This window comes from Mchenga conophoros, linkage group LG20 (assembly GCF_057382185.1).
Source record: "Mchenga conophoros isolate Kocher_MC1m ecotype Shallow Benthic linkage group LG20, M_conophoros_male_GT1.1, whole genome shotgun sequence".
Lineage (NCBI taxonomy): Eukaryota > Metazoa > Chordata > Actinopteri > Cichliformes > Cichlidae > Mchenga > Mchenga conophoros.
Window position 1 is genome coordinate 12,022,614 of NC_140545.1, and position 16,143 is coordinate 12,038,756.

Below are 16,143 nucleotides of genomic sequence, written 5' to 3' on the forward strand. Positions count from 1 at the left end.
ACACTGATGTAGGATCACATAAGTCATAGGTCCACGTGTGAACAGAGCAGCTCTGCTTTCTGTTTGTCAAGGTTGGCCAGTTAGAAGAAAGCTGACTGGAGGAAGGGTGGCTTGTTTCAGACAGTATAAGTAAGTATAAGGCAAGTGTGATTCAAAGCTTCTCTAATAGAGTCCAATAACGGAAATATGGAGCTTGAAATGAACACAATGAGGTTTCCTTGAAATACATTACTCGGACAGCTGACTTTTTGATGTGGCCTTGCAGTTTAAACCCACCCTGTCTCCATACATACAAAATTTGTATTCAGATTTTCATTCCCTTGGTTGTGCTAAACTGTGAGAAACGATTCAAGTATAAAACATGACATTTAATGGAAATGGTCACTGGAGTAAAACCTCTATTAATCCACAGTTAAAGAATTATCCACCAGGAGATGAACCATTTATTCCAGTTGGAGTAGCATTTGCTAAAAGCTGCAGTGCTCAGCAGCTGTGACAAATCACTGAACCTTTTGTAAGAATCCCAAATCCAATAAAAGTTGGACACTGTGTAAAATGGAGATAAAAACAGAATGCATTGATCTGCAAAACTCATACACTACTGTTGTATTCACAGCAGAACACAGAAAACATCAAAAGTAAAGAAAAGAATAAAATCTTTTTGAATGGCACCAACACGTCTTAAAACAAGTTGGGACAGAGCCTCATTTACGCCTATTTTGTTGTGTTTTTTTTTTCATTATGCAAATTTCCAGAAAAGGAGTTTTGCTCTTTGCCTCAGTTCACTTTAAACGAGCTTCAACCCAAAGAAGACGGCAGACTCTCTGAATCCCGTTCACATGTTGCTTCTGCTTCGCATCACAGAGCTTTAACCTCCATTTGTGGATGGCACAGTAAGTTTTCTTCACAGGCATTGCGCCTGTTATGGCCGAAGACCATAACCACCCAACGCTGACTGTCCCTTGTGCTCAGAGATTTCTCCAAATTCTGTGAATCCTTTGATGATAACATGTACTGAAGATGATTAGATATTCAGAGTTTTTACCAGTTTTATGTTGCTGGTACATATAGATTTATAGATGCAGTTTTTTGTACAACTCTCCCACTCTGAGATTCACGTTTTATACGCAGTCATGTTACTGACTTGTTGCCAGTTAACCAAATTAGCCTCCAGCCGTTTCATTTTAGTACCACATACTAGGGCTGTTCGATATAACGATATATATCGGATGACGATATAAAAACGTCTATCGTTTCATTTTACGCTATCTTTTGTTTCGTGGTGTCGCAAATTAAACTCTTTACGGCAATATTTTTTCATCGTATTGATGGTCACTGTAGTGCCTACATTAATTTATTAAAGTTCTCTCTTTCTCTTATATTTAATATAACCACGCCGGTTTTTATGCATTTGGTTTTATGCATTTTGGTTAGCAACAACCACGGTAACACCATCGCGTGTCCGCTTGTTTATGTTCCACATAAACTTTTCACATTAAAGCTCAAGATCCTGTTGTGACTTTTCAAAATAAACTGAATCACGTGAAAGAGCAGATTAATTACGGATGAGAATTAAAAAAGAGCCACCAGGTGCTAAAAAATAAACCTTAGACTCAAACGTTAGAACAGGCTTTTCCTGTATTTATTACACGCCGTGTAATAAATACTCACAAAGAAAACGGCGGCTGTTACAACTTATGTCTAAAAATGTATCGTTTCATGCATCGGTTAAAACACTCGACTCAAGACGAGCTGCCCAAGATTCACAGAATTTACAGAAAATGTTACATTTTTGTGATTTATATCGTTATCGGGACGATACAATTCTTATATCGGGATATGAAATTTTGGTCATATGGCACAACCCTACCACATACTTTTGTTGACCCAATCCCACTGACACATGTTGCTGCCATCATTTTCAAAATGAGATCATATTTTCCCTAAAATGGTTATTTTTCTCAATTTAAACTTTGAATATGTTTTCTGTGTTCTACTGTAAATAGAATAACAGTTTATGAGATTTTCAAAGGATTGCATTCCATTTTTATTGATTTCTAACTTTTTTGGAATTGGCGTTATACAAACTGAGCTAACATAGATCACCCATTTTAAAGATCGCTATCTTTAACCAGGAGCAAATGAACTTTTATCTGGAGTCACGATGATGAAATGATGAGAGACAAACAGCTGGTTTTAAGTGAAATACAGGATCATGCTTAAGGTAATCTTATAGTATCACACACCTGTGCTGCAACCTGTCCTCACAATTCATAACACTCCATCATTTTTTTCCCTTCTTCTTCTTCTTTCCTTCCTGCGTCACCACATTGGACCATCCCTAGCATCTCCTTATGTCACTACAGCCTCCTGACTGTATGTAGGATATTGTTATGATTACATCAGGCTGTGATCCACTTAAATAGCGCTCAAGTGCCATGGTGTAAGATTTATGACTTTAGGTGTAGCAAATATTCTTTCCAAATTGAAAATCTTGTCAGTATTGTAAATCTTTCACACACATACAGCATCTAACCTACAGGGAATAAGTGATTACACTAGCGTGACTGAAACATGAATGAACGTTTAAGGAAACTCTGTGACGCTGGTCGAAGTCAAAAAGCGTTCAGAGGAATGTGAATTTACGTGAGTCGTGACTGCTTTAATGGCTCTTATGGGATACAATAAAAAGCTGAGAGTGAGACCCTGTGAACTTGTTCAGACTGCTGAAACAGGATGCAGCTGAGAACTCCCAGTGCCATTTAGGATTTTTCTTTTTATTATTATTTTTCTTTTATTTTTTTATCCCCTTTTTCTGGATTCTTCATTTAGTCCATCATTCATTCAGTTCGTTGTTGGGATGACCTAAAACATGTCAGAGTGTGGGTCAGCTGCTTGTGTTTTGCAAGCACTGACTCCACTGAGAAAACATGTGTGACCACTGGCAGCCTCTTAAAGTACAGCTGGACTGTTCGACTGGGACTGCTGTGGGATCTGTTATGCACTGATTAAACAGAGAGCCCACCCAACCTTCAGGAGTTTCAGGAAATGGGAACTTTCGGGCTAAAACATGTTGGATGAAGATTAGGAAGGACTAGTTCATTGATTTTAATGTGTGTAAACCGTGTATATGTACACATGATAGTAAAATGAGTATATGTATATATAGTAATTTTACTACTATATGAACATATGTCTGTGAAGGTTCTCAGTCATCCAGGTCATCGTAGTCTAAGGAGCTTGGAAAGAAAAGCGTCTGGACTTCTTTAAGTTGCTTGAAGACCATTTTACCTCTCATCTGAGAAGCTTCTTCAGTTCTAAGATCAAATAGTGAAGAGCCCTGTGGGAGTGTCCCCCTAAGAGGGACAATGGACCCCCCTAATGATCCTCTACCTAATCACGTGAGCCAAGGTGTGAAAACAGGTGTAGGTCACATTCAGCCAAAGTTTTGGGTGAACTCATTGTGAAACCTAGCCCCACCCTATCATGTGATTTCCTGAGGTCAGAAGGCCCAGGATGTGAGTGGGCGTTAAGGCGTCTGAAGAAGCTTCTCGGATGAGAGGTGAAACGTCTTCAAGCAACTTAAAGAAGTCCAGACGCTTTTCTTTCCAAGCTCCTTAGACTACGATGACCTAGATGACTGAGAACCTTCACAGACATGTGTATACAGTATATAGTAGTAAAATGTGTATCACTATATACAGTACTGTGCAGAAGTCTTGAGCCACACCTCATTTCTCTACATTTTGCTTGTAATTGTATTAAAGTGGCCTTAGCCAATAGCTCTAAAGGCTTTCTAAGTCTTTCAAAGTGCTTTGGATATTGGCTGCTTTTTCACTCATTTTCAGTCCAGTAACTGCATTGTTTTTTCTTCAATTGCAAAGCCAAATACACTGACTTATAAACCATTCAAGCATAAAAAAGCACCTTCCTCAAGGAATGAACCAGACTTGTTTCTACACATAACAGACAATTTAGCAAATAACCGATTTTTAAGAGCAGCCTTTCACAAAAATCTACAAAATCTACAATAACTGTCCAACAAGGTGATTCCCAAAGAGCTGTTAGCTGAAAAAGTAGCATATTATGGCATGATGCATGCAGGGTGCCCTTAAAAATATGGAACTGGCCAAGTGGAGCAGAAAAAAAAAAGAGTATACCTCAGAGGTCAGAAGGGAGGTACAACAGTGAGTATGTACAGCCATCTGTGAAACATGGTGGAGGCTGGGTCATGGTTTGGGGTGGCATTTCAGCCAGTTGTGTTGGATATCTTCTCAAAATGAATGGAATTATGAAAGCAAAAATGATCGTCAGACTTTCGTCCAAATCAAGTAAATGCATATTGGGGATTTTTTTTTTAAACATAAAATGGGACATTATAAGTCACGGTGTCCCCAAAGTCCGGACATCTCTATTATTGAAGCAGTGTGGGAATCACCTTAACAGAGAACAGAACAAAAGGCAGCTAACATCCAACAAAGCACTTTGAACGTCCCCAAAGAAGCTTGGAGAACTATTACTGACGTCTACTTAAAGAAAGCTGCCTAAGAGAGTTCAGGCTGCATCAAAGAACAAAAGATGATCATACTAAATATTAACTTTAGAGGTACGCAAAATTGTACAAACTCTATTTTTGCCTTATATACTGCATTACATACTGTATTTAAATGTGTCTGCAAATGTTTTCTTCCCCTTTTCTGACCAAAATATAAACAAATGAAGAATGGCTTGAGACTTGCACAGTACTGTGCAGAGAGTGAGGTACGTCTTCGAGCTCTGACAGAAAATCGGGCATCCTGCAGTGGTGCTGTAGCACATGCACATAAAGAGGAATTTCCAGGAGACAATATTCAAAAAATAAATAAATAAATAAATCAAAGCAGCAAAGGTCGCCATATCCTGCCTTTTAACACTCAGTGTGGTTTGACAAGTGTTAAACCCTTTCACAATGCATGGAGTGAGCAACAGATTAAGTTAGTTTAGAACAAAGACAGGATGAAAGGAAACAGAGAGTGACTGTAGAGCCGCATGAATGAGAGCCTTTTCTGTGCGTGTCAGATAACAACCGAGCAGTCCCAACCATGCTGGCGACTCCACTTGAGTCACATTTTCAGAGTTGACTTCCCATTTTGAGTAAATTGATCATCACACATAAAATTGTTAGAGCTACCTTTGTTTCAGGAAGTAATTCAACTTATATCTTTGGCAAATAGACAAATCTGAATAGTTATATCATGGTTATGTGAAATCCATTCCTATTCCCAACTCTCTCTTTTAGTAACCTCAAAAATAAGCAACATAAAAACGCCACCCTGCGTGTGGTCAGTTTCTCCTCAGAGACCCCATGCGTGTCATCAATCGTCAGTTGTGACTGAGGCTTCCTCAAAAGCATCCCGAGGAGTTCTGAGCCTAAATTACAAGCGTGTTTGATGATAAATGACAGAACATGTTGAGAGCTGCTGCAGCTCACATTTAGTGGACTAATGTCCCTGCTCTGATCAGCTGAAAGCCTACTAATGAACTCTTCTCTGTGCTTAATTTCCCCTCCTCGCTTTCATTCTCCCTGCAGATGTTTCCTGTCTTTACCCGACTAGGCGATGGGTTGGCTTGGTGGGGGGTGGAGGGGGAACTGGGGAGTTGGTGGGGGGGTGGTCCTTGCTTTCTCACTGTGTGACTGAGCTGCTGTTTGCAGTGTTTGTAAACCATTTGAACGCTGTCTAAACACTCCTCAGCCTCCCTTCCATCCCACGCACGCTAGGGAGCCAAACAACACCAGCAAAGCACCTCCCGCAGCTCCCCCTCCTCCTCCCTTTCTCCTCCTTCTTCTTCTCCAAAGGGCAGGAGGGGAGACAACAGGGAGACTTTGTTGATGATACATGTCAGTATAAATAGATCCTCCGATGCACGCTCAGCCTCTCTGCATGTCGCGAACGCGGTGAGCCGGCTGATCCCCCTCAAGAACTGTTTTTTCCATGTCACTGAGTTCTCAAACGCCGTAAATAAAGGCTTAGCGTTCATTCATCAGCTGTCAGAGTGAATGAGGCTGCACTGCACACAGAAGGCAGTCGTATATCAGCGTGTAACAATATAAGCTATTTATGACCCACTTACTTAATGTCAATCTGTGTGACCAGTACACAGTGTCAAATCTGTAGACATAATAAAGCAGCAGAAGAGTCATCAAGTCTCGAGTGTCTTATGCAGCATGGATGCTCATTTTGCTGCCTAGAAATTGTGAAATTCTGCTCTCTCTTTGATTTAAATGTTCATTTCAAGCCAGCGAGGTTTAGATCAGCGGATTGAAAAATGCTAAAGTGTCCAAAACCTTCAAGGAAGTTCAGAACCTCTCAAAGTACAAATGGAAATTTATACAAAGGGGGATTTGGTTAGAGCAGAAGTGACAGCAGAAACCACATTTTCTTTCTTAATACTTGTCGCACTAAATTTTGTACTTTGTTTGGATTTCATCTGCTCAGGTGAGAAGAAAATCCTGTGAACAGTGTCCATAGTAACTGCTTTCTCCTGAAGAAATAATCCCATTTATTCTGTGGATTACAGGTTGATATGGAGACTGGCTCTGAAAAACGATGTCTCCCATTGAGCTCTTTACAGTAGCACTGACTGATCATTTAGAGAGTTTTTTGTAAAGCAAATGTCTGCACACATTCAAGTTGCATAAGGTATTAAATGCTTAAAGTCAGTTTTTCCTTTTTCCAGTGTCAATTTAGATATATTAATGCCCCACGAATGAGATTTAGCTTAGAATAAGAATCAAAAATCCCATCAGGCAGTGTTTAATATTTCAATTTCGTGGTTCTTTTAAGAGAAGCTGGAGAGAAAACAGAAGTAAAAGTAGATGAAGACACCAAAGAGAAAGAAGCAGGAGCACGAGCATGACTGTGGACTCACCGTAGTACTGGAGCTGCTCAGCGGAGCAGTAACCATCTGAGGTGCTGAGAAACCCCCCTGCCGTGAAGCTCATCTCCAGCTCGGTCCACTCTCTCATCTGGACAGAAAATCCTCTCTCTTTAACTAGTAATACAGGATCTATCTTCATACACACACACACATACACCCAGAAACACACAGAGACAATTACTCAGAGAATTCTCGCAGATATCAAGGCTCTGGGAAGTGTGGAGACATTCCTCAATCCCCAGGATGCGTCCAGGTCTCTTAGCTGATATCCCAGCCTATTTTTAAAAAGCAGAGAGCAGCAGTGCAGCTGATCCTCTTGGTCGGTGGTGGATGATGTGCTGGAGGAGGGATTACACATCCCAGGGGGATAGACAAAAGGGAAAGTGGGGGGACACCGAGGAGGGACAGGGATGGGACTGTGTGTCCAAACAGCTGGACCTGACTGGGACGTCATAGATCAGAAAACGCTGGGGAAAGATGATGGCTTTATTCCTTGCATGTTGAGGTTTGTGTAACAAGAGTGCAACAGCTGGACTGGGCGAAAGAAACATTTTCCATTAATCTCACGTTTCAAATAAAAGAAATCTTCCTTAAAGTTTCCCTTCAGAATAAACAAACCTTGCTTCTTTTATTTAAGTTGTACCTAACTGTGCGCTGTGAACGTAACTGTCCATATTTGTCCTAAAGGCCTTGGGGAGTGTGTTTACTCTTCCTTTTGTTTACCACTGTTCTGTTTGTGCTGTGGTTAATATTGGACAACAGATTAGATTTAAGGCTCTCGGGGTCCTCCGCCTCCCCACAAATAGTTAACCAGACCAGGGCAGAGCAAAAGAAGTCGAGGCCTGCACCACCCGGAGAAGACGGAAGAGTGACCCCCATTACAGGCCTGTAAATCTCCAAGCAGGGCCGGTTGACACGCAACATGCTTACTGAGGATTAATAGTGTCCTCCCACCCGCCTATCATCTCTTTCGCTGGCTCATTATGGGAATCAGGACTGACTTATGCACAGCAGAGGGCTAAGGGAGAGCCAATCATTCTCAATGAAACTGTAGCCTTCACTGGTGCAATCACGATCAGTCTCACTGACAAATGAAACAGGAATGTAGCTGCTGGCTACACAGTGTGGGTTTTTTGTAAGTGGATGTCTAAAGGGTAAATTGATACATATGTGGTCACAACACTGTGGAAAAGTACAAACTAAGGCCTAAAGAAAAAGTACATAAAACAAAAGATGTGTCACACTTTTGAAAACTCTGACTTACCCTGATTAACTATAAATAAGGACAAACCGATTAACCCGCTGTGAGATTTGTCACAAAACTTTCCAGGGGGTCAAAGTGTGTTTCAACAGGGCAAGGGATTTTCATTGGAGCATTTCTAAGCATATTAGTTTTCTTTAGAAAGCAGCCTGGAGATTTTTGTTTAGAAACAAAAATGACCAGGATCAATAAAAAAACTGACCTTTATACCGAGCCATTGCACAAACCGCTGCTGTGCAATGTGTTATAACGCTGTGATGCTCAAAGTTTGTAAAATCAAATTAAAACTGAGGGTTATCTTCTAATTTACACACAGTATAATAACTTCAGCGAGTGCTTGAGCCGTCGCTTGAGAAATCAAGTGCCAAAAACGAAAGAAATCGCTTTAGACTTGAGAAAAAGAATCGCTGTTGCTCACAGAGCAGGAGATGGATATACAAAGTTACCCAAGCATTTCCAAAGTGTCAAGAACTGGAGAGAGAAGTATCATCAAGAACTTCAAAGACAGCCACAAAACACAGAACAAACCTGGGAAGGTAGGAAGAGAAAGAAGGGAAAGACTCTAGAAATAAAACTACCGGGAGATGTTTCTAAAAACTAACAGTAATAATTACATTCAAATTGACTTTTTCCGATAGATTTAAACAAGCAAGTAGCTGTTTAAAGCTGTTGGAGAAGTGTTTACTCACATAAATACACGTGTCAGTGATTCGCTCTTGCTTACAGGAAGTCTTGTTTTTTAACTCTCTGATATCCAGGGTCTGGTGTCATTCAACCAGGATCTAAAGAGCTCTACAAGGGCTTCAGAGTAAAGTTTGTGAATGCCTATGAGGCTGGTAATGGATTTTAAAAACTGTCAAAATATCCTAGAATTCATACTAGTACTTGAAGAAAAAAATCCACAATTTATGTAAAAGATTTGCATGTGTACTTTGTGAAAAGAAAAATCTATAAGGCACCAAATTTCATAACAGGATCTCCGGGTAACTCAACCCCCTGCTGCTATCAAAGTGCAAGAAACAGAGGCTACACAAATCTGACCATGCTTGGCCAAAGGCTTTTCCTATGAAAATGATGATCCGAGCAAACCAGCTTTTCAGGAAAAGAACCTGATACCAGCTGTGAAACTTGGTGGTTGAAATGTTACACTGTGGTTTTGTTGTACCTCTTCTCAAGGACTAGGTAGCCTCATCTATGAATCCCATATCACAGTAGAGAGCGCAAAAAAAGAAAAAGGCCAGTTGAAGAGCCATACCTGAACCTACGCACGTTAGCAAATCCTCGGTGGAATGACTCAGTCAAAGTCTGAGAGATTTGAAATGGACATCATGAAAAGCCACAAACATCTTGCAGTAGAAGAGTGCACGTTGATGTCTAGTGAGTCTGTGGACACTTTTTTCACACTTTCTATTTTTCTTCCTTAAATTTCCTTGTGTTGTTGTTAATGTATATGACTTTTATCGGCATTGTTCCAAATTAAATCCAGTGTGATTTAATCAATATTGTTATTTTGGTTCATTTAAAAATCAGACTTACACAGAGCGCAAAAGGTAGTTCTGTGACCATGCTAGCTGTTCTCTGAAAATGTACTTCACAGTGTGAATATCGTGTCACCAATCGCTGTTTAGAATCAAAGTTTACATGATGCCGATGAGGATTGTTTTGCAGGGTTTCGGCTGTATACAGAAGAAATGTATAAACTAAAAGGTGGAGACGATGAATCATGGAGGGAACATGAATGTCTGCAACCGATGTAACTTGCACATGGTGTTAAAACTATCCATTAAAAAGCCAGACAACTCCCAGGGTCAATGGGCTTCAATTATATCTTGATGTCATACATGCAGTGCTGTGCAAAAGTCTCATTACTTTGGAACTGAGTGGGCTTACATCGATCAGAGAGTTAGAAGTAAAAGGAACTTAGATTAACCTGAAAGGAACTAATACGGGCTAACTGGTAGTCGATACAATTCAGGAATTAAAACCAAAACTGACCTGGGGGAAAAAAAAGAAATATATTTTCGTTTTATTTTTTTATTTGTCTTATTCTTTTTCCTTCAGGGATTTGGATACAACAAGTATAGCATGCATATTATACACAAAAACACACTATTACCCGTTTCTTTTTTTATCATTAAGATGAATTATTCTTGAATGAAGACATTGATCTGACACGTCAAATGTAGCCAATTGTGTTTATTGTTCCACCCCCATCTCTCTACCATGTGTTTTCAAAAGTGAACACAAGGTCAGGAGATGATGGAGGAAATCAAAGGTGGGGGGGAGTTGTAAAGAAGTGATTAAAGGACAGGTAGAAGGGGGAAAAGAAGGAATAGATAGAAAGGAGGAAAGAGACAGGGCAGAGAAAACCCCAGCAATCCCCTCTGAGCAAGCACCAGTGGGAAGGAAGAACTGCCTTTAAACGGGCAAAAACCTGCAGAACCAGGCTCAGGAGGCGGCAGTCAACCGCTGGGACTGGTAGGGGGGTGAGGAAGGGAGAGAGGGGAGAAAGAGGGCAGAGGAGAGGTGAAAATTAAGATGGAACAGAGGTGGAGGAAGAAGGTGTTACGACCTGGCTCAAAGGCCGCAACATAAAAAAGGAGACGAACACCAGGGCCCGTATCCCTAAAGAATCTTTGTGCAAAAAGTGGCTCCTAGCGGCCAAATTCTAAGAAAATTCTCAGAGTCATGACGTTTTCTTAGAATTTCCCCTAAAAGTGACACGACAATCCCAGTTAATATAAAAGCTATTCCTCAAGATTCCTAACGCTTAAAAGGGCTCCTAAGGCGAGATCTGCTAAGAGCAGGGAAGAGGACTTTTAGTGGCTTAGGAGTTCCCCTAAGCAGCTGCACAAAATGGTCAACAGAAGAGGCAGGAGAGATGTCCTGCAAACACTGGATGACAGGGAATTATTGAGACGCTACAGATTGGATCGTGCAGGAATCATGTTTGTGGTGGATCTCCTTAGAGATGCAATTACTTCACCAACTCGACGCCACAACGCTATTACACCGGAGACGAAAGTAATCACAACCCCGAGGTATTTGGCAACCGGGAAAATGCAACAATGCAGCAGTGATGACTTGGGTCTGCAATCACAGACATTGCTAAAAGCTGAGCCGTGTTACCCTCGTTAAGACCACACTGGACTTGTAACGTTGTGATTTCTACTTCATTAAGGACAGCCTCTTGAGATAGGCCATCTTGTTTTCAACGGGGTCCATATGGGAGTGAAAGTACAAAATATGCCAGCTAGGATATTAATATGAGCAAATAAGACACGAATCATTATTTGAACAGGGTGTAATGAGTTTAAGTTTTCACATATTTTAGATTCTAATGTTAGGCTATAACCCCTACAGATTACTATTCATTTTCCAGATATTTTCTTGAATGTGAAATATTATTTACAATTACAGTCAGCATAAGATTAGAGTATATAATATGTTTATTGATTTGAGGGTACATCCTTTGCTCATTATCACCAAAAGCTCATTTCCATCAAACTTGTAGGATCAACCAATCACGGCTTTTGAAATGATGACTCATACCTAGCAACGGGGTCAACCACACCTCCTCACTAAGATAGGATTTTCCATCCATTCCTTGCTCAGAGTTCACTGAAAATGTTCTGGAATCACTTCTAAGCTAAAACTCCTGGCAAGGAATTTTTAGGTTAAGTTAGGAGCTCTCTGAGAGGATTCTCAGAATCTTTAGGGATACGGGCCCAGATTGTTAGTGAGAAGAGGTTTTATCTTAAAATGGAATACCAGGTTGGCTAAAATAGCTAGTGCCACCAAGGCAAAGACAAGTGAGCCTCAGGTATGCTTTTATCCACACCTGACTAGGTGTGGCCAATTAGCACCAGCTGAACACATTGAGATGATTAGGGGCTGCAGAGGGACGTAACACAAGGCTACAGCAGGTGGGGAAGCATGCCTTCCAACTGCTCATTTCTTCTCTGGATTTCTTGAAGCGTATGCTGCAGGTCTTCATGTATTTTCTCTTGTTGTTGCTTTTGCGCCTGCATTTCAGTGTTTTCGTGCTTCAAGTTGCTGAAGTTCAACATAATCCCCTTAATGAGCTCTGAGTTGTTTTTCGCCATTCCATTGATCCTATGCTGCATCTCCGAGCTTCGCTTTTCCACTTTTTCCTTTTCTCATTCTAGTTCGGTTGTTTTGTCCTTCAAAGTCACCGTTCCATCCATTCATGATGATGAATGGAGGGAACATGAATGTCTGCTAAAATAAAGAACACACTGTTTCTTTAAGAACAAAAAAGACAGCATAAACCGAATACTGTCAGAGTAGAGCACAGGTGTCCTGCAGGTTTTAGATGTGTCCTTGAACCAACACAGCTGATGTAAATGGCTAAATTACCTCCTCAACATGTCTTGAAGTTCTCCAGAGGCTGGTAATGAACTGATCATTGATTCAGGTGTGTTGACGCCCTCGAGGCCTGGAGTTCGACACCCCTGGTGTAGAGGATCGACATAAAGGACAACTCATGGCCATCTGCTGACATCTTCTTGAATTCAGTTGTGTACATCCACACAGAGCAGCAGGTCAGCTGATCACAGCCTGCACATTAATAAAATCTACTGAGTTCTCAATAGAAATTATTTTTGCGTTGTCATTCTTTTCCCCACGCTGAGCCATTGCAACCCATTTTAGGATTTCCCCACCTGCTCCATCCTACTTTAGCCCCTGACTGTGCACATTTTCCCGTTTAGAGGCAAACTCACTCTATGCAATGTAGGCAACAGAAAATAAAGAGATTGTTTTTCATTTTCATTTTTCTTTAGATTCAAGCTAAGTATAATCAGAATAATAAAATACTATACTAAAGTTTGTATTCCCATCTGCTGATTTTATTTTATCATTAGGTAATATAGCACAAGGTTCAGTTAGCTCTGGACAAAAATAGAAACGTCCTTCAAAGAGCTATTTTCACTTTCTTACTTTAAGTATATTTCACTGTACTTTTTTTTTTTTTTTTAATTTGAGTAGAGAAGTAGACTATTACTGGAGTATTTTTTAACAGTAGTATCTGTTCTTGTACCTAAGTACCAAATGTTTGCCATCTCTCTGACCAGAATCAACTTTTTGGGATTTCTTTACCTGGATGATTGAGCTTGCATCGGGACAGCGTTTCACAGTGTTTTTCTATCTACAGTGGAACACTGCTGTGGAGGATGCTTTTACTGCATTGGCAGTGTCTTTGCAATCACCCTCATAATGAAAAATAAAGCTGTTGCCAATCAGCTTCTTTCCAGTTGATATGTACGGTGCATCAATTTTAAAATTCTTTTCTACATAAAACATGTTGCTGCTGATTTTTGGTCCAGTTCTTGTGTAACTTGGCATCTTTCATCCTTTGCTCCTTGTTTTCTGTTCTTACGAATGGCTTCTTGATAGCTGTCCTTCCACTGAGACCATTTCCGTAGAGGCTTCAGTGAACAGTGGATGGATCAACTGAAGGCCAGATGCATATCTCAGGTCCTGTATCGGATCTTTCCTGTTTCTTAAGGACACAACTTTAAGATGCTGTTCATTTGCTGTAAATATTTTATGCAGCCCTGTCACTTTTTCCTTTGTCTTCCACTTAGCCAGTTTCCAAACACTTTTGTTACTTTTCATATATTCAGCTAAAGAAATGAGAGTAAGTGATGTTTTTTTCTGCCTTTTCAAAATACTTTTTAGCCAGTTTGCAATTTGCACTAAAACAACTAAAAAGCATCTCAGTGGTGGGTTGCTGATGGATTCTGGCGTGAGAAGAAGTGAGTTACAGCTATTTCATTGTCAAAGGCAGTGTGTCGCATCTCAACATGCTAGTGTATGTCGAAATAAAAACCATGATAACAAACCATCCCTCTGACTCCCTCTGACCCCTGAAGAACGGAAGAGGAACAGGGAGCAGGCAGCGGCACTGAGAGTGACTCTAAATGATGGGGACAATATCTGAGAGCGTGTAAATGTCACCATGGATCTTCTGGAGGTGTCAGACTGTTGAACACAGGCCCCCACGGGAGTATCATAAAAAAATAAAATGAAAATAGGAAAATGGCAGGGTAAGGAGGGAAAGAGTTTTAGGTCACATTCACATCAAGTGTGGTTAGTTCAGTTGGATTCTGGAGTGAACTTTTTTGGGGGGATTTTGTGCAGCAACATGGCTCCAACCACATGAGAAGGGAGTAAACGGTTGTCTGGCATGTCTAAATAAGCACGAGCACAGCAAACTACAATTAACGCAGCGTTCCCTCCAGACCAACAACTCATTAGTCCTGAATCACTCACACAGTATAAGCCCAGAGATAAATTCAGCACATAATAAATCGTGTTCGGCACGTACTCTCCGTGCGATCGGCTCCCGTCTCTATCAGACAGCTGCTGGCTGGTAGCTGCAGCTCGATAACAGCCCGGACTGTTTACTGATCCTCGCAGGAAGCTGACACTCATACAAGAGTGGCCTCTGGATTTTGTGAGTAAAGTCCATAGCTTACGCCTCAGCATATGTAAGTGAGAGTGGCTGGGGGAGATTTAGCTATCACAAGGAGGAATGTAAATTGTCAAACATTAGTTATGTCTGCTCGGAGCATTTGTTTGAAACCGTATTCTCTACTCTGTGAAAGCTGCTGGTCCTCTAGTGTGTTCTATTTGCATTATTTTTCAATTCAGTTCACTTTTAATTTTTTATGGCGAAAATTCCCAACAGCAGTCGCCTCAAGGTGCTTTATATTGTCAAGTCAAACGACCCCATTTGAGCAAGCATTTGGTGACAGTGGGAAGGAAAAACACAAGGGTCAGGGAGGGGCAGCCACCTGCCTCAACCGGTTAGGGGTCCCCATTATAATTTTTCCTTATGTTCCACCTCTGAAATAAAAAACCACTAAAACAGTCAAAGTTTTCTATCCATCCTCTTCTTCTCTTCGGGGGGTGATGGAGCCGATCCTAGCCACAAACAAAATTTTATTTAAAAAAAGAAAAAAAAAAATAGGCCAGTATCCATAAAAGTCAAAAGATCGGGGTACAGACTGCCCGAAATGGTCCGCTTTACATTGTTGTTTTTTCCCTCCTGACTCTGTCTGACGTCAGTGAGAGCAGAAACGAGGCCCCCCTCGCCCACTGCTCAAACCTATTGCCAAACCTGCTTAAAGGGAGAGTGCAGTGAGCTGAAACGTCTTGTTTTAGACAGTGGATGAACTGAGAGGGTACACCCGGGTGCTAACTAAGGTAAATAGCTTAATAGTGAAGCATGCAAAACCATTTTAGCAGAGCCCAAGAATAAAAATGCAGCTAGAATTGCACATGATAGCTCACCTTTTCATGCAGCACTTTAAAATATAGTTGCTGGATACAGGCAATGAGCAATAATCTGTTGCAGCAACTCGTAGCCCTACACTTGGAAAAATGTTTTTCCTTTTGTTTCCAGATTTTTACAAGATCCAAAAGACAATTTAGTGCACGACAGCATCCACATTTGATCACTTATTTCATTGTTCAAGTTTCCTCTTTTACACGAACCCACAAAATCCATATTGGCTCTAATGAAACAATGAGGTATGAAATCTAGATTTGCTACATGAAAACACTGCTGTAGTTGGGAAGCTCTTTGTTAGGGTTTAGTTTGGTTACTTTTGCAGATAGTTAGAGGTTGGGGACTCACCACTGAGTTTTCCTGCTGTGCCAACTGTTTCACCGTCCTGTCACTTTGTCAAGCTTTTCCCATTTGTAATGTTGACAGCAGCCCAGCCTCTCTCTCCCTCACACACAGAGTAAACAGAACCTTTCACGTGAGATGTTTTTTCTGCACATGCTGATCAAAGATCTTTAGTGTCAAGCAGGATTCATAAGCTTTATTTTTTTCTTCGAGGAACACCAGGATAAATAAATGCATTTTTAAAAAGGGGCAACGTTTCAATTTAAACCTAATGTTTTAGTTATTGTAGTGTGACAGATGAAAA

The 16,143-nt window shown here is 40.7% G+C and overlaps 1 protein-coding gene across 3 annotated transcripts in view; it reads right to left on the reverse strand.

The window, feature by feature from the left end:
• Positions 1-15,904, reverse strand: part of nr1h5 (nuclear receptor subfamily 1, group H, member 5) — a 25,744-nt gene extending 9,840 nt beyond the window's left edge. The window contains exons 1-2 of one of the 3 annotated variants that reach the window (XM_085260205.1): positions 15,846-15,904; positions 6,910-7,006 (exon numbers count right to left, since the gene is read on the reverse strand). In XM_085260205.1, the coding sequence (XP_085116331.1) occupies positions 6,910-7,006 (97 nt within the window). In that variant the 5' untranslated portion in view covers positions 15,846-15,904. Of the gene's footprint in view, positions 1-6,909; positions 8,636-15,845 lie in introns of those variants that run through there. The other 2 variants (XM_085260206.1, XM_085260204.1) reach the window with 2 other exon arrangements.
• Between the last annotated feature and the right edge of the window lie 239 nt (positions 15,905-16,143).